This window comes from Lutjanus erythropterus, chromosome 21, assembly GCF_056507025.1.
Source record: "Lutjanus erythropterus isolate fLutEry1 chromosome 21, fLutEry1.hap2, whole genome shotgun sequence".
NCBI lineage: Eukaryota > Metazoa > Chordata > Actinopteri > Lutjaniformes > Lutjanidae > Lutjanus > Lutjanus erythropterus.
This window is the reverse complement of record NC_139337.1, coordinates 15,766,728-15,785,852: the sequence shown is the minus strand read 5'-3', so window position 1 is coordinate 15,785,852 and position 19,125 is coordinate 15,766,728. Positions and strand designations below refer to the sequence as shown.

Genomic DNA, 19,125 nt, shown 5'->3' with positions numbered 1-19,125 from the left:
TCATTGGGATTTTTTGGCAGAATATAGCAGAACATGAATGTATTATTCATAAGTATGCTTTTATTAGTGTATATTCACCTGAAAATGTGTTTTTGTTGCCTTAGACTGAGTCATTTATATCTACAGAGAGCACAGGTCATCTTCCATAAAGCCTGCTGTGTTGAAACACTATTTTTCTACATGAGTCCAGAACGGACAAACCAAACACTGGCTCCTCTAGATTCAGCATTTTGTGTTTTTTCACAGGTTTATCAGCCACTGTGGTTGTAGCTACATGCATTGTAGGGGAAAGTGACATGAGGCGTTTGCAATCCACAGACTCACCACTAGACATCTCAAAATCCTACGCCTGTTCTTTAAGCCCTTGTTTGATACTTTGGCCCTCTTTAAAGGGTCACTTAACCTAAAACACACTCACACTCAAAAACATAGTATCCCACCTACCCTTGGGGCATTAATCCACGGACAAGTTAACTAATCATAAACAGCCTGTTACTGCATGTTAGCTTCGAGGGACAGCACAGAGCTCTAAACATTCGCTCACATCTTCTCCTTTGCTACAGGTGTCATTTTGCTCGCTCTGACCTTACCGGAGAGGCCCGACTGACCTACAGTCAAATTGTGCAGCATCCCCTCTGCCGCGTCCACCTCATCACAGCAGGTGTGTCAACACTCACTCACTAGCAAACAATTAGTACTCCACAGACAAGTCTGTACAGCAGAGAAAGACTGATCTTTCTGATCTAACACTCATTCAGCAAACATTTTATATCAATGTTAGCTCAATGTAAAGTGAATAAACCTGAAACAAAAACAGACGCTCTGCACAGGAATGAAAAAGGACACCATGCTCGCTGTAGCATTGTTGTTGGTGTAGCCAGCATTTCAACTTAGCATGTTTCCTCACTCTCTGATTACATATCATGGTCATTTTATGATTTAGTACAGTAAATACTTTACACATTTCTCATCGCTGGTCAGCAGCGCTTCATTTGTAACACCACAATGCCTGTGTCCCATATAAAATCACTGTAAGTCATGTCTCATCATGCATCATGGGTGTTACTCATCCGCTCGTCTCCGTCTTTGTCCACTCTGATTTATCGTTGCTGTACTGTTGTGTGTCTTCCCTCTCCTTCTCTCTGTCTTCTCTACTATTTTCCACTTTGTATTTTCTCCCTTTCATCTCCATCACGCCTCTCTTGTCTCTCGACGCCGATACACCTTTCACCTTGTTGTCTTCAATTCTCCACTTGTGTCTCCGCTGTGCTGCATTACATTATGTTTTTCTTACACTAGCCCAGCAGTTTGTGGATATTTCCCTGTCTTGTTTTGTTTAATAGCTCATCTGTGACTATTGCTATTCATGTTTATGTTATATGCTCGGCCATAATTCAGCACATACACACTGACAGGGACAAATGCATACTAAATACCTTGAATGCAAAGAGAAACACATGCAGTACATAAACACAGGCCACAAACAGATACACAACAAAATCCTTTTGACATCAATAATTGGTAAATCCTCTGATTAACTTGTAAGAATTGTCCTTAGAGTGCTTAAGTAATTGTGTTTGTGTGTGTCCTTTTTTATTGCATGCACCCCCCTCTCTTTAAAGCACATCTTTATAACCAAGCAATTCCAAAGCAATTTTCTCTGTGGGAGGAGAGTGTAATTTTCTATTCTGTGACACTGTGATGTGTAAGAAACTGGGAGCTGGCGCTAAAAGGCGTCTGTAGTGTGTGTCTTGGTGTGGGTGTGAGCCGCTTTAATGGCCAACGCGGGGCGGGTGGCGGCGGTGGCGAGCGGGTGCATGTCAGGAAGGCCATCATTTAATGACTCCCAAATAGTGCCCTCCTCGTTAGAGCTATCGTCCTGGAAACACGAGGCTGTGAACCAGGAGAGCGCCACACGCTGCAACAGTCTTTTATCTTCATATTAAACCATTTGCATAACATTACGGCGATGGATAGGATTCAGGAGATACTCAACCTACTCAGGGAGAGACGGAGAGGGTATACTACATGTCCTTGCAAATCTAATCAGCGTTAAATGGAGCTGTCAAATGTGTGTGTGTCTGTGTGAGTGTGTGTGTGGTACTGGATGGCTCATGTCAGGAGTCATTTAACATTAAGCTGCAATAGTGTGTAACAGGGCTGTAATTACAAAATACAAGAATCCAAGCCATTTCTTATTAGATATGACATCCAAATACAGCAGTTACCCAGCAGTGATACACAAGATGAGGCCAGGTGGCAACAATTCACATGTCATGTGCACTTCTGTCCTTCACAAAGTTACGTTTTTTTCTTGACATATTGAGCAAATTTTACAGCCACAGAACACAAAGACGTAGCCAGTTAGAATGAATCACACCGGTATCGGTTTGATGATTGAATGGTTGAATTTTGTGCCACATCAGCAGGCTAACAAAAGACTCAATTTCATGTTTTGTGTAGATTCAACACCTATCTATACTGTACAAAGTGGTGTTTTGCTCCGCTTTGTGCCTAAACGAGTGTATCTGACAGCTGCTCAAAGAAGAATAAAGAGACGACGAAAAGAATCTCATTACTGTGGAGAAACAAGAGCAGGAGAGTGTGTAAGCACACACTAATTAGTTGTTGCTACTTGCTACTGCCTGATTAATTTAATCAAAAGTACACTTGATCTATATATAACTACCAGTATGCTTGTAGTAAATATCAGATTGGCATATACAGTACAATTTACTGCTCAGGTTTGACCGTAGTTTGAGAATCTCTGAATTAATTCTGAACCGTATAAATGAGACATATTGTAAAGTATACTTCATAAATGGTATTCAAAAAGCTATGGAGCATGCTGGAAGCCTCAATACTGTCTTGATAAGATGTGATGCTGTCATATTGGCCATGTAAAAATCCCTGCACACCCATCGTAATCCCACACAGGTGATTATTTTGCCCAGTGAGACATCTTCTCAGGACTGCATACAGTATTTGACTGACATTTCCCATCTGTTTGGGCGGGACAAATTACGCTGTTATAATTCTTATTAATGCATTAAATTTGGTGTCTTCATGTAATGCCCAGCAAAGATTCATTGTCCAACTTAAACTTGAACATAAGTCTGATTATTATTCTAATTTTTAGAGGGCATGAAAAAAACCTTCCCAAAATTGCTGGGAAAAAACTCCCTGCAGTAACTCTACGGACCCTGTAGGTCTGGGGTCTGCAACCTTTACAACAAAAAAGAACCAAAAATCTGTCCGGAGCCACAAATATTACATTTTCTGTTTTCCTCAAAGACTTTTGTCTTGTTGGATTTGGCATCCATCGCTAGCTTGGGGAGACTAGCCACCAGGCATATATAAAGGAAAAGGCACCAAACCATAGACGTAGGCAATGATGCATATTTTAGTTGATGAAATATTTAGGGCTCAACTAAAGATTTTCCTAGACAACCTAGTTTGGGGTCAGGTTGCTGACCCCTGTTAAAGACTCATGCACTAAGCTATACCCTACCAGCATGTAATAAAGTTAGCTTTTTCTTTGACATAAACCACACATTTTGGTTGTGATTGTACCACCCATGGAATAAGCCCTTATCAGAAACAACTGGGTGGCAGCATGAGAGGAAAGACAACAATTTTTCTCTGTATTCATATTTGTGAACAAATGTTTTGCATTTTGAATAATGAATACTGGACATACTAAGCTTTTAAAGGCCATTTTTAGTGACATTTGCAAGTGACAAATAATTTTTTAAAAGATTTCTCAACAGAACCCCCAAAATTTTGCTGTTGAGGCTGTCAGTGGGTCATAAGTCTCAGTGTATATCGTGCCAGACTGCTGCATACTGGGAACACCCAACAAGACCTGTCCTTTGGGAGATGCTCTCACCCAGTCGTCTTGCCATTACAGTTTCGCCCTTGTCAAAGTTGCTCCAATCCTTCCACTTGCCAATTTTCCTGCTTCCAACACATCAGCTTGAATAAATGTTTGCTTGCTGCCTAATAAATCCAAACCTTTGTAACTATTGTAACAAAATGATCAATGTTATTCACTTCACCTGTCAGTGGTTTTAATGTTTTGGTTGATTAGTGTTGCTATGCAGATAGACACATAGATAGACACATTAATTTGTTACAATGAATTTTGATGTCCTGAGCATTAATAATAATAAAAAAATCCTGAAGTCTTGAGCAAAGGTCTTGCATGTAAATATCTGCAGAATTTAGTGGCATCTAGTGGTGAGCTTGCAGATTGTAAACACCTCAACTCCCTCTCCTGTTCCAAGCATAGGTGAATCTACGGTGGCTGCAAAACTCGCACATAACATAAAAGGCCAAATCTAGAGCCAGTGTTTGGTTTGTCCATTCTGTGCTACATGGCAGTTCAACATGGCAACTCCCTCTGTAGGTATAAACACTCATTCTAAGGTAACGAACACACAAAAGTTCTTATTTTCCTCTTCTTCTTCTGTTTAATGAAAATGTGCTTATATATACATGTACTTTATATTTAATATTATATTCAATTCTTCCATATTGTGCTGATAAATCCCCATAAATAATTCACACTGAACCTTTAAATATAGCACCTACGCTGAAGTAGATATGAAAGTTTGTGCACTTGCATGTGCTGTGAAAGGCTAAAGATGTCATCACATCACAGAATAGGCTTGTAACTACGTGTGTGTGTGTGTGTGTGTGTGTGAGAGAGAGAGAGAGAGAGAGAGAGAGAGAGAGATTGCTTGTTTATGCATATGGGGAGAAACTGTGCCAGGTGAGTGTACCATTTACCATCAAGCCATTGAGTTCAGCAGGCATCTAATAACAAAGCATTTATGGCCCACTTACGCATGCATAGATATAACTGTCAGTAGGCAACAACAGTCTCCGCTCTGCCGTCTCCAGCTATTCCTGCCTCTCTTAAAACACACAGGCACCATCCGGATTGGACCCAAATACTCTAGAATTCTATCATCAGACTCGGGGATGAAATTAAAATCGCTCATTTTCTTTCTCCATGCAAGGAGCAGATCAATTTCCGGAGACTGGGACGTGATATTTTCCTGCCATTGGGCTTTCTCGTCTTTGGCACAGCACCGTGACTGGCTGCCAGCGGGGGGCCCGGGCCTGACTGCACGCCTCGCCGGAGAACAGTTACTTCTGCCGCGGCGAGTTTATTTGCGCCTCGCTATGAGAATTGCCATCATTTACCCTTCCCCAACACCTCCCAAAAAGAAAAGAAATAGACAAGAGGGGAAGCGAGGCAAGGATGAGAGAGGCGAAATTGATTCTTTTTGATACATGCTGCACGGGGGACATTAGGTACCCCTCGTTTGACCATCTATTTCCAGAAATGAACTGAATAAATTTTGCGTAAAGTAATGTATAGGCCTTCTGGAGGCCTTTTGCTGTTGTTCATGTCGAGGATGAATTGCTCACTGCAGCATGCAGAGGTTATCCCGTGTATTATGCTGGTTTTAAGAGAAGTCAATTAATTATGCAGCTGTACAGGAGTGATAACTCACTTTAAATAAAACAGTAACTCAGCATGTGTTAAGCATGACAAAATTAAGGGCAACTTGATGAACCAGTGGAGCATTAAATGTGGAGAGACGGTGGCCCAGCATTCAGACTGGTGCATGTTTGTCTCCACTGCAGTGTAAACATTTCACTTTGCTTCAGCAGAGGTGGAAAGTAACTATGTACATTTATTCACATTCAATAGATTAGTACTTTACTTGAGAGGCAAATGTTGTTGGCTATTGTTATTGGCTATTAACTATTGAACTCTTTACTCCACTGCATTTCTCTGACAAGTTTAAAGTTTTTTTTTGTTTTTAACATTCCACAAATTATATCTTTTTATACACTAAGATGACATCAGAATGCTTGATTCGTGTCTCAGGGCGTCTCCACTAACTTGGACTATTCCATAAACTTATGACACATCAGCATAAATGATTCAGGAAAACAGTAACCAATTTGTGTAAACAAACAGTGAGCTGTATGGAGTACAGACTCTTGTAGCAAAGCCAAGGCAGCAAAAAAGGAGGAGGCACTAAAAGACAATACCCACCTGAGCCACAGCCTGTTCACCCCGCGGCCATCTGGCAACAGACACAGAAGTGTTCACTGCCACACCACCAGAATACAGTGCAGCTTCTTCCCTCAGGGTGTGAGACTTCTTGATTCATCCTCCGCACATAAATAAAAGTTTATTTTTATGATTTATTATTCATTCATGGATTGAAAAGTGGGAGAACAAAGAATGTGGTGTTTACCTTAGGTCCCAAATGGACTAAATCTGCCCCTGAGGACAACAGGATAATGTGCCCTCTATGGTGTCCTTTAAATCCAGAAAACAGGCACCTTTCCAGTGGAGAAAATGGCCTGCCCTACATGCAGCAATTAGTTGGGCTCTATGTGCCTCTAAATGTGAAATAGTTAATACCTCCTTGTGTGTGTTTTTACTATAGAGGTGAAGTCATTCTTGTACTTTAAGTCATATAATAAAATAACTTCAGTCTAAACCAGGAAGTGGAACTGGTTCACCATAAATGCATCACGACCTTTGGAGAGCTGGTGGCCCACAACATACATCCAATGCCCTTTTGATTTTTTCATTCCTGCACCTCAAACAGCCAGAATCTGCCTGATTTTTGTCCAGATGTTTGTTTTGCAGTACGTGAGGATGTGCATGGCACCACTGTTTGCAGACACAGTCAAAATTTGTTCACAGTTTGACACTACAGCAGACTAATCCTGTGTTTTTATAGGGTGCTTATTTTTCCACGCTTCATTACAGTCGACACAGGACTAGAATATTTCTATTAATTAATTGATAATCCATAGTTTTTTTCTCCCCTCATTTTTTAGGCTGAAAGGTCATGTCAAGAATACAGTTGTGTCTGACCATAGAGATTATATCCTGAAATAAAGCCTTCCTTCCTTCATTAACTGTATTACATGATTCTTAATTTTTACATACATGGTGCATTCAAAGCTTTTAAATGTAGTCTGGGTTCTTGTTTGTCTTGGCAGTAACATCGTACCTTGTTTGCGCACATTTTGCCCATCTGACCGTCCTTTCCTCTTAACATGAGACCCTGCTGTTGCGTCACAGAGTCAGTCAAGGCCTAATTAAACCCAGATTGAGAAAGAGCAGAAATCCAACCCACTTTTTCTTCCCAGTGCATAAAGAGGCATGCACACCCCTGCAGAGGATTTTGTCTGAGCAGGAGAATACGTGAAGAGTCATTTAATTTGTAACCACTGAAACACTTTGAAGAGCTTTGAGTTTTAACTGACAGCACCATGGCTGGACTCAAGGTAAGACAGCAACTACTTTATTCAACGCTATTGTTAGAAATGTTTTTCACTTGTTGGTTGTTTAGGAACTGTGCTTCTGTCCCAAGCCCCAAAACATCAGATTAGTGTGACTGAGTTAAATTTGCATGAATTAATAAAGAGAGAATAAGGAACAGGGCAGGAATAGATCATTTGTACGTTGCGCCAGAAATACAAAATTAAACTGTGAATCAAGCCGTCAGTGTAACAGAAGCAGACCGGCTGACCTAAGGGCGGCTTTCATCTCTGACCAATCAGAGTGCTGCATTCAGCAGCTGCCCAGATGTGGGCTGACATAGCTTCACAAAGCAGAAAAGCCATAACAGCTTTACAGAGAGGCAATATTTAAGTGGAAAATCCTCATTTGGATAGCTTTTAAAAACACTTTACATCCATATAGGCTATTTTGCATCATTAAAAGTTCCAAACCCATTTAGTCCAGGACTGATTCTCTCGGTATGTTATTTCACTGGTGTTTGTTATCAGAGTAAAACATTGTTTTCTTAACACTTTAACTTCGTGTTTAATGTTGGACTTTATTTCCGACACAATGTCGTTTTTTTTTTTTTAAATAAAATCCTACTTTACATCATATTATATCATAAGGCACAAACTAGACACTCAAAATTGTTTTTACACACACATGCTCTGGACAGACTGACAGCACGTGAACGCGCACATATGGAAACCATTCATGCCTGTGAGTGTGCTTTTTGCAGAGCAACAATGACTCAGCAAGATTTGCCAGTTTTGTGTTTGGAGGGAGAGTGTGTTTGTAGTGATCAGTGTTATAGGTGACTAAAACTAAACTGAATAACTAAAACTAGATGTGAAAACAGTTAACTGAAATAAAACTAAAACTAAACTGTACTTACAAAACTAACTACAATAAAATAAAAATATTCAGGAACTGTCTTTAGTTTAGTTTTTGTCAATTTGCAAACACAAAGAGTCGTTGGTGCATTAGTGCATGTGTGGCCACAGGCATTATGTTATCAGATCATCCCATTCCTATCAAGGCGATATCTCAAGAATGCCCTGATGAAATTTATTACAATTTGGGACAAACATCCACTTGGATTAAAGAATGAACGGATTAGCGTTTGGCAGTCAAAGGTCAAAAGTCACAGAGACCTCACTAAACACATTTTTGTCTGTAACTCAAGATTTCATTGGCTAACTTCAACATGACATCATAATTTTCAGTTCCCTGTCAGTCCTCTGTCCTCTTCTATAGAAATAGTTTCTATTCTGCATGTTTCTCACTGGAAATTATTCACTGGAATCACACATTTATGGCGAGAACTTTCATCTTGCCAAAAAGACACTTAATACTTTAATTGAAATCCTTCAAAGTTACAGGTCAGTATAGTGGTAAATTCCAGATTAAATTCCTTCAAAGTTTTCACTACATTCATTATATGAGTCTGGACAGACATGAATGTCAACTGTAACAGCTGTGGTGGCATTGCAGCAGATGCTTCACCATCTGTTGCCTGGCAGGCATCTGCACTCTTGTAGTTGAGACTGGGATGTCATTCGCTTTCACAAAGTGTTTTGTTCGTATTGTAATACCTGTTCTGAATTTCTTCATTCTTGCCCCTGATAAATACCCACACAATTTAAAAAAACAACTAAAAATAACACTGAAACTAATGAAAACTAAGTTAAACTATTAACTTTTAAACAATAAAAACTAATCTGAAACTAGACCTACTGAAAACAAAAAATAAAAAATAAAAACTAATGAAAAACTATAACTCTGGCCAGTACATAATGATGAAAGAATAATAATCCTATCTATTATAATTGAAATACTGACCAAAATGTACTGTGGAGCATGTCAGTGCAATTAGCGTGTTTCTGTAACACAATAACACAAAAATAATAGACGACTGCGAGGGGGGAAATTTGGCATAACTGCAGTTTGTTTTATCATAGATCTAATGTGAATCAATATGACAACAATTAACAAAAAGACAAGCCTTAATGACAAGCCTTCAAAATTAATTATAACCAGCATGAACACATTTATCCTGCATTACAATGAAGCTGCGTGGTGTTTACATGTGTTTTTATTTATTTTTTACTTTAACTTGTGTGCCAAATGTCTTTCGTCTTGTAGTACATGAGCGGTTTTGGGAACGAGTTCTCCTCTGAAGACCCTCGCTGTCCAGGATCTTTACCTGAGGGACAGGTAACGCACACAAACGCACACACTGGGATGCCTTTGGCATTCATTCCATTCAATAATTTATTCACAAAATTTGCTAAATTTTGTGCTGAAGTTAATTGCATGAATACTTAATGTGACACCATGGGAGTTAGGAGGTGTGACTTTTCTATGTTTCACGGGAAAATCTGAATCTGATCCCAACAGGCTTCAGCTCCATACACACAGTATTAACATACTGCATTATGTCTCTAAAGAACAATCCTCAGGTGTGTCCCTACGGCCTCTATGCTGAGCAGCTCTCCGGCTCTGCCTTCACCTGCCCGCGGCCAGCCAACAAGAGGAGGTGTTCATCTCTTTCAGACATTTAAATCAGCTCACTGATCACTGTAAAACCTAACTGAGCTTATACAGTAACTCATGTCTTAACATTGATCCTCCTTCCTACTTCAGCTGGTTGTACCGCATCCTGCCGTCTGTCAAACATAAGCCTTTTTCCCCGGTGCCCTGTGGGAACCTGACAGACAACTGGAACGAAGTGGAGCCTGACCCGAACCAGGTCTGTAAACGCTCAAAGGGTAAAGTTCCTGCTCGTTTTATTTGTCACTTTGCTGCAATTAGGAAAACTGGGAATCTTGTTAAAGCTCCTGAAAACTTTTTCGCATTTTGAATTTCTCTGTAACATTTCATAATCACAATTAATTAAGCAGCAATCAGAGTTGATAAAAAAACAGCACAGTGCTTTTAGTTACTATGTATTAAGAGTTCAAAAGAATATTTTGAGTTTTTGGTATTTAGAGTAAGATGAGATGACTACAGACAAAGGATATATGAATAACATGGCAATGTATTAAGTCATTTTGCATATTATCACAACATCTTTTTTATTTTTCACGTAATTTAGTCCACATATGGACGTTCCAATAAATTAAACATGTTTAATGTTATCATACATTTTGACTCATGCAAATAATGAAGTTCAGTGACATCTCCCTCGCTGTGCACAAGCAGCGTGTGTTTGTGTGTGACAGGCAGAAGGACACACTCGCTGCAGAAGATGCACTCCAGTTTTAATTTAAGTTTTCAAAACTTTTTTTTTTCTATATGAACGTTTTAAAATGTAAGTTTTTCTCACTCATTATCTCTGGATCAGGGCCGAGTAGCTCGTAAATATATAGTTCATGTGAGCTTCTCTCTTGCACATGGATCTATTATCGTGGAAATAATAAGTTTGATACTGCAAATATTTAAATAGTATGGTCAGATTTTTTAACCATTTATATAGCTGCTGATCTCTCTCTGCAACCAACACAATCAGCTTTATTTATTTATTTATTTATTTATTTATTTAGTTATTTAGTTATTTGTTTAAAACATTTTATTGACAAACAGCAACATTAACATACAAAAAATATGCTCATTTTCATTTTCACCTCTTTGAAAAATTAAAAGATGGTTTGTGATTGGAAAATTTAGATTTATGCATATGAGATTTTTGCAATTAATAGGATCAAACTGATGACATAGTATTTGTTTTCTAGGAAATGTATGTATGTAAAATCATCAAACAATACTTAATTACTGGAAAGTGAAAATTCAGAATCAATATATTGGGAAACAAATATAGACATTTTGCCAAAAAATATAAGGGTGGGGAAAAAAAAAACAAAATAATCTATTACTGTCTTGTAAAGAAAGGTCCCCAGTCTCTAAAAAAATCTTAGTCCTTTTTTTTTTTTTTAAACCTTTTAGTGTATGGTAGGCAAAAGGTAGGCTTGGCTGTGACTAGCTGTTTCCAGTCTTAATGCTAAGCTAAGATAACTGGGTGGTTGTAGCTTCTTATTTCCCGTACAGACATGATAATGATCCTCTGCAAGAACTCATTAAAAGTCAGAATATCACCAGATCTGCTTCATCGGGACTGTGTGGCCGTGGTTTGATTGGATTTGACTGACAGTTCTAAAAGTTAAGATCCCCACAACTGTCATCACATTTATATGAATTTGTTGCTTTACTCTGATTGGTGCGTGGACATATGTGACATCACCCTTTTCTTACTGAGACCCACCCACATCAAACCAGTTAGAAAAGCCATAAGAAACAGAGATGTAGACATGTCTCATGTGGAATAACCAAAACTGTTCCAACTTTGTCAGAAAATTGTGTCTTCATCTAGTATCTCATTATTCAAAGTAAAAAGCCAATTAAAAGAAAGGGGCCTTAAAGATTTCTTTGCACCAGTCCTGTCCATTCTCTGTACGTAGTAAAAATGTAGATTCTGACTCTGAGGTTTCTCTCACAGCTGCGATGGCTGCCATTCACCATCCCCAAATCTACAGAGAAGAAAGTGGACTTTGTGGCTGTGAGTTTAACTCATTTGTTTTCTATCATCCCATCATTTTTTTCATTTAAGAATTTCAATTCATTGAGGTTTTGTGTATGTCGCAGGGCCTGCACACCGTCTGTGGTGCTGGAGATGCCAAATCTCGCAATGGCATCGGCATCCACATGTACACCTGCAACACCTCCATGGTTGACAGGTGCGTATGCAGTATTTGTGTGCAAATGTGTCCTATCATATAACAAATAGATGCATTTTCACATATCAAACAGCTACAAAATCTTTGGTTACGCTTTGCCGATCATTTCCAAACTCTCTCCGTTTTTGTCTTCTTGTTCCAGGTGCTTCAACAACTCAGACGGAGACTTTCTGATTGGTGAGGAAAAGGACTGTTGATGTTTTCACTGTCATCTATCGCAAGAACAATGATAGCTCAATCCCCAGTCCTTATTCTGCCTCAAATTTTCTTTTTGCTGCCTCTCTTTGTCTGTTTGTCTCTCTAGTCCCCCAGCAGGGTGAGATCTTGATCACCACAGAGTTTGGGAAAATGATGGTCGAGCCGAACGAGATCTGTGTCATCCAGGTGAGGTCTATGTTTTTCATCTCCCCGGTTTTCACACAGAAATCTGCCATTGTGTCTGCCCTCACATCCCATTTACCATATTTAGAAAGGCATAGTTTGGTACTTTTCAAAAGTGACCTTAAAAATAAATAGCAGTGGAAAGAGGTCTGACCACCAGGATTTGAAGCACGTGTGTTTACGAAAAAAAAACATTAGTCCATGAACCCATACGTCCCTTCAGCACTAAATTTCCCTTCAACACCACTCTGTTTGTATTTTGTCCAGCAAGGGATGCGCTTCAGTGTGCATGTGTTTGGAGAAACCAGAGGCTACATACTGGAGGTGTATGGAGCCCATTTTGAACTTCCTGACCTGGGACCCATAGGTGTGTGTACAATGTTTGTCAGTGCGGATAGATATAGTCTATGTTCATCCTTACTTAAAATTCTGCACATCGACTTCTTTCTTTTTGTTTCTTGCAGCTGTCTACTGTCTTAATCGTTCTCACATTCTCCTTAACTCTGTCATATTTTAGCCATGCTAACAGCAAACCTTGAGAGATGGAAATCAGTAATATCTTGACAACTATTGGATGGATTGCTATTAAATTTTGTACATGCATTCATGCTCCACAGTGGATAAATCCGAATGACTTAGATGCAAACTTTGGTATTTTTCAACTTGGGCCCTATTTTCGCTATGTGTTTGTGTATAAGTGACTAATGGGGACAGCAACAGTGAGACTGTCAGCTGTGAAACCGGCTGCAATGTGTAATCCTTGTGGGCAATAGCACCCGTCAAAGTATGTCCACTGAAAATGCTTGTTTTGCGACTGACATGCTCTGATTGTTATACTAGGTGCCTGGCAACATTATGGACAGGATCCCAACAGAGACAGATCTTTTTGTTAAAGCGAGATATGTTTTGTTTAAGTGGAAACAGCTTTCTTATGTACTCATGTGGGAACCACCAGACTCAATTTAGAGAAAGTAATTTTATCATAGTAAAACACACTTCATTCAAACTTGATAGAAACAAAATAAAACTCACCAAATCCATTGTGTTTTCCACTGTCACAGCAATCACCAACTCTGCCTTTATTCAGCAAGTTATATGTGGAAATATTGGAAGAGGAGTGAAAAAAAAACAGCAGGTCCAGTCAGAATATTTTCACATCTAAAATTGCTGTTTCTGTAAATGGACTCTGGTGGCTTTGGTGAGAGCAATAAATTAGCTGTTTCTTGTTTAAAAAAATGATAATACTCTTCAACAACAAGGTCTATGGTTGTAACGAATATCTCTGCCATAATGTTGTCAGACATTTAGAATAACAATCTCAGCCTGTCAGTGGCAAAACAGGCACTTTTAGTGGACATACTTTGACGGGAGCTACTGCCCGCAGGGATTACACTGCAGCCTGTTGCGCCTGCAGCAGTCTCCCTTAATACTGGACCAATTTCAAAAATTGTTGTCGCCATCAGTCACTTAGGCACAAAAACATGGGAAAATGGGGTCCAGGTTGAAAAATGCCAAAGTAATCCTTTATGGGATCACCTGATTTTTTTTTTTCCTCTAGCACCGCCATGAGGTTCACATTGGTTTCTGATTTTAAGTGAAATGTCTCAACAACTATCAGTTGAATTGCCATGAAATTTGACACAGATATTAATTTTCCCCTCAGGATGAATTCTAATAATTTCAATTCCAATTCCAAATTGTCAAATAGTTTAGTTTATTATCAAATAGCTACATAACTGATGACATTCTTACTAGCCTCAGCTTAACAAATGTTAGCGCACAAATGCACTAAACTACAATGGTGAACATGATATATATTATACCTGCCTAAATGCACAGTATGTAATTTCTGCTAGTGAGGGCTCTTAATCAAAACAATGACAGAAAACTCAGTCATTTTCTTCATTGTTGCCACCAATGCTGATGAAAATCTAGAGTGTACTTGTCAAGTAGAACATATGTGAGATCTGCGTCTCTCTCTGTTGCCTTAGCTTGTCAAATGCTACACCAATATTTCCCCTCATTTTACCTCTCTTCCTGTCACATAACCTTCTGGGGTCATTTGGTTCACCCAAATGTTTTGTTTTACAGAGATAGCTTTGGCAACAGCACACAAAAAAGAAATGAGAATAGAGTGGCTTGCAAGCTAATTTGCAGTTTTGCACATTGTTGGAAAAACTTGTACACACCTCAACAAGATATACAACATCGGTCTTTTTAGATATTTTTAAGTGAGAATGTTATATATTGTGCTTATAGCATAACTTATAGCACACCAACATTAGCTTTACACTCAAAGAACCGTGTGCCAAAGTAAAGCCTCACAGAGGTGGTAGCGTGGCTGGAGTACTTTTTACAAAGATTTAAATTTTTTGTGTGCCGTTGTTTGTGTGTTTCACAGGAGCCAATGGTCTGGCCAACCCAAGAGATTTCCTCTGTCCAGTCGCTTGGTACGAGGATCGCACAGTGGCCACAGGTTACACCATCATCAACAAGTACCAAGGAAAGCTCTTTGCCTGCCAACAGGTGATTTTTTTTTGTTACATGTCAGTACACCGATGTGTACAAAGACACTATATGACAGGGGCCCACACATATGGCATAGTTGCCCTATTACCCTATTTAAGTGTGTGTTTGCTTCAATAAACACCACTGAACCGCAACAATGACTAACAGGAAACTGTCCAAGTGAAGCATATGATCCATTAGCTGCTCCTGCCGATTGAATTGCCATCCCTGATGATTTAATATCGAAGCGTTAGCTGTTATCCATTCAGCAGGTTTCCGCCTCGACTCCCTTATGAGTCTTAATCACTCATAATTAGTTAAGGCATTCTGGAGTTACAGACAGTGTACCTGTGAAGCTTTGCTTTGTAGGAAAAACCTTTCCCAAGTTAAGCATTAATTTCACCATATTTCACTCAGGGAATGATCCTGCCCCTCCCAAAATGTCCTGTTGGGCGCATAATTGGATCGACACATAATGTCTGACAGGAGGTTTTTTACCGAGACAGGGAGGAGGTGGGAGGAGAGGTTTGTCAGGGACGGGGGTTGGGGGGTTGTAACCGTGGAAACCATGTCAAACCACACTGTTATTATTCATCGAAGGAAGTACACAAGGGCAAGATACTGTCTTTTTTGTAGCAAAACAAACATTTTTCCATCTCTGTCGCTGCCTCTATTTGAGTATCCGCCCCCTGTTATGTGCTGGGTGTCAGAGGTGGATGCTGCTGTCTGCACCTGACACTCTTTTCCTGGTGTCCACCCTTCCCAGAGCCAGGAGGGTGAGGCTACGGGAGTAAGAAAATAAGGTGGGGTGGGAGACGGCGGGCCTCATCTCAGGGAAGATGCTGCTGCTCCCGTCTGGTCCTGCTGTTTTGTTCCCCCGCAGAGCGCTGAAATTGCTCAAATTAACTTATTATTTGCTTGACTGGGCCAATATGTTTGTGTTTTGTGTGCATGTGTGTGCAAGTGCTTGCTCTCCTCCATTTTTCCCTTCATTTTAATCGAATGTGGTGGAGTCACCACAGACGAAAGTCCAAGAGATTACCTGCACTGGGTTTCCCAAAGGCCTTATTGTATGTACCGTAAATTGCGTGTGGTTAAGGTTTTTTGTTGTTTATTAGTCATGTAATGAGCATGAATTTACTTACGCACGTGTTGGTGTATGCATATGTGCCTGTGAGGCTTTACTGTTCATGTGTATTAGCTGTTCATGTGTGGAGTTGTACGTGAGCATGTGTGTAAGGAGCAGGCAGGTCACTCTGGAGGCAGCTTGAGTTGTAATGAACTATATTGATTTTAGAGCTGCTGTTGAATGTCTTTTTCGCAGTGACATTATCAGAACAGAGAAACTATATAAAATTGCTGTGGTTTTAACAATCAAGATAAAGAAATATCTCTGCACCCACTGTTACGGCTGCTCCCTCCCCCCAATAACTGCGCCGCCGCGAGCGTCAAAATGCTCAAAGTTTGGGAAAGTTTGATTGTGAAGCCAATTACCCCATAATACCTGGAGCCTCATTTCACAAAGAACAGAGGGAATGAAAGAGAAGAAAGAATGAAAGAAGCACACCCTCTTTCACAATCAACCCTTTTCATTATGACCAGCTTTTTTTTTCTTTATGTCAAGAAGTACTCTCTCTGGGAATTTAAGATTACAAAGACATTATTCATTATTCCTTTTTCCCTGTGAAAAGCTCAATTTAAAGTCTTTTGTGTTTCTTGCTGGGGTAGACTCGTCTTATTTGTTTCGTTTTGTGCTCTGCACGCAGGATTTCTCGCCGTTCAATGTGGTGGCTTGGCACGGGAACTACACACCATACAAATACAACCTGAAGAACTTCATGGTTATCAACTGTGTGGCCTTCGACCATGCGGTGAGACTTTATGGACACACTCAAGTATCTTCTCAATATGTATATTGAGAAGAGCAACAGCAACAAATTTTTAACATAAACTCATCAATGTGTCTTTATATTCTGCCCTTGAAGTGAACTGACCTATTCTAAATCCAGCTGAGCAAGACTGGTACCTGATGAAACCTCAGTCAGCGTCCCCCTGTCCTGTTTCCTGTATGCTAGGCTTGTCTATGTCGAAAAGAAAACCAGATTTGAACATGGTTAAAATAAGTTTCTGGGGAACTATAAAAGTGACATGCACTATATATAGCATCATATTAAGTGAGCTTATGTTAGCGAAACACCAGATAACTAGTTAGCTGACATTAACTAGCATTTTGCTAGCATGTAGATTAGACAGCTAGTCTGCTAACATTAGCTAAGTTGAGTGTGAATATATGTCGCTTTTCCAGGTCCCTAAGCGGCATTTATGAACTAACTTCAAATACAGTTTTCATTTTAATATAAACATTAAAAGCATATCTAAGTGCACGAAACAAGAAAAGGGACAGCTGACCAAGGTCCTGTCAGCTACCAATCTTCATTAACTGTTATTGGAGCACAGATCAAAGGGGTTCAGGACTTAGGAAGGGCTATTAAACCCAACTCTAATTCAATAGAGAACCTTAACATGTAACATATTGTTTTACTTATGATCTTCCTGTAGGATCCATCTATCTTTACTGTCCTGACTGCCAAATCCACACGACCAGGTGTGGCCATTGCTGACTTTGTTATCTTCCCCCCTCGGTGGGGTGTGGCTGACCACACCTTCCGTCCACCGTACTATCACCGTAAGACCACAGTGACAAACACATGCCTTGCTTCAGCTAGAACATGTTTTGTACACATTTTTAGAGCAGACTTTAAAAAACAAACAATGATTTTTGTCTGAATTTGAACCCTAATTTGAAGTGTCAAATTCTGTCTAGTGAGGCTAATTTTAGTCTATCAGGGAGTGAAACAAGCCAGCTAGAAGCTAACATGTCCATTTACCCAACCAGTGTCAAGCCAGTGGGTGATAACAATCCACCCGCTGAATGACTCTTTTCAATGGAGGCACCACAACGGCACCTTTTGTCTGTTTTCACCACAGATCTATAAGGCCATCTAGTGGATATCTATGTTACAGCTCACTCTCTAACTGTCCCCATTTAGTGCTGTGTTACAGCTCCTCCCTCTTGTCGCTTCAGGTAACTGCATGAGCGAATTTATGGGTCTGATCAAAGGCCACTATGAAGCCAAAGAAGAGGGCTTCCAGCCAGGTGGGGGCAGCCTCCACAGCATCATGACCCCACATGGACCAGACGCTGATTGCTTTGAGAAGAACAGCACAGCTGAGCTCAAACCTGAGAGAGTCGCCGAGGGAACCATGGTAAAAAAAAGAATAAAGTTTCAATACCAACTGTTAAGGATTTAAATTTTATTTGTTTTAAAAAGCTGGTGTTGGCGATTATATCTTTTGCATGTGTTTTCTTTCCTTCAGGCTTTCATGTTTGAGTCTTCCTTCAGCATGGCAGTGACCAAGTGGGGTCTCCAAACATGCCAGAGACTTGACAAGAGCTACTACCAGTGCTGGGAGCCTCTTCGTAGTCACTTCAACCCCAACTGGAAGCCCAGCAAACAGTAATAAAACAAAGTATAAACCAAATATATACAAAGATAAAAAAAAAAAAGAAAGGAATTTTAATCTATTAAATGTGGCTACCATCAGTCTAGTTTTTGTGGAATGTGGCCTGATCAAGCCTGTTGAGGAAATTACAGAGGGAATTACAAATAACCTTCACTAGAGTCTGCATAAATAGATCTTTTTCCACAGCAGCCATTTTGACATGAAATAGTCGGGTAAATGCAGGTGGTACCGAAGATACTAACTGATACAACATTAAATGAAACAGGACCTTAATTAGTTTAATTGGTAACACCTGTTTACCCAACAATTTCATATTAATATGTCTGCTGTGAAAAAGATCTATTGTTTCTGAACATGTAACGGTACCGTTGAGTCATGGCGAACATGTATGCATTTTGTGTGTAACCTGTGCTTCACTTTTATAGTTGGAGATTAAATAAATCATGAAATGGAAACTTTGATTTCCTGAGATGGTTTAAAGAGAATAACAAGTCAATTCATATATCACCAAATCCTAATAGAAGTCATCCTAGGGCTAGTCCAGACCGTGCTTTGAATTCCCATCATGAGAAAAACTCCTTTTTAAAAGGCAAAAACCTGGAGCAAAGCCGGATCTGTTTTATAGCACATTCTCCATCTTAAACAAATAAA

The 19,125-nt window shown here is 39.7% G+C and overlaps 1 protein-coding gene across 1 annotated transcript; it reads left to right on the top strand.

The window, feature by feature from the left end:
• Nucleotides 1-7,170: 7,170 nt before the first annotated feature.
• On the top strand, nucleotides 7,171-18,554 carry hgd (homogentisate 1,2-dioxygenase). The gene is made up of 14 exons (XM_084747006.1): nucleotides 7,171-7,329; nucleotides 9,473-9,544; nucleotides 9,778-9,866; nucleotides 9,974-10,079; nucleotides 11,823-11,882; nucleotides 11,969-12,060; nucleotides 12,203-12,237; nucleotides 12,365-12,444; nucleotides 12,709-12,808; nucleotides 14,843-14,967; nucleotides 16,716-16,820; nucleotides 17,509-17,635; nucleotides 18,035-18,216; nucleotides 18,328-18,554. The coding sequence occupies exons 1-14, from the start codon at nucleotides 7,315-7,317 to the stop codon at nucleotides 18,469-18,471; spliced, it is 1,332 nt and encodes a 443-aa protein (XP_084603132.1). The 5' UTR covers nucleotides 7,171-7,314; the 3' UTR covers nucleotides 18,472-18,554.
• Nucleotides 18,555-19,125: the final 571 nt, after the last annotated feature.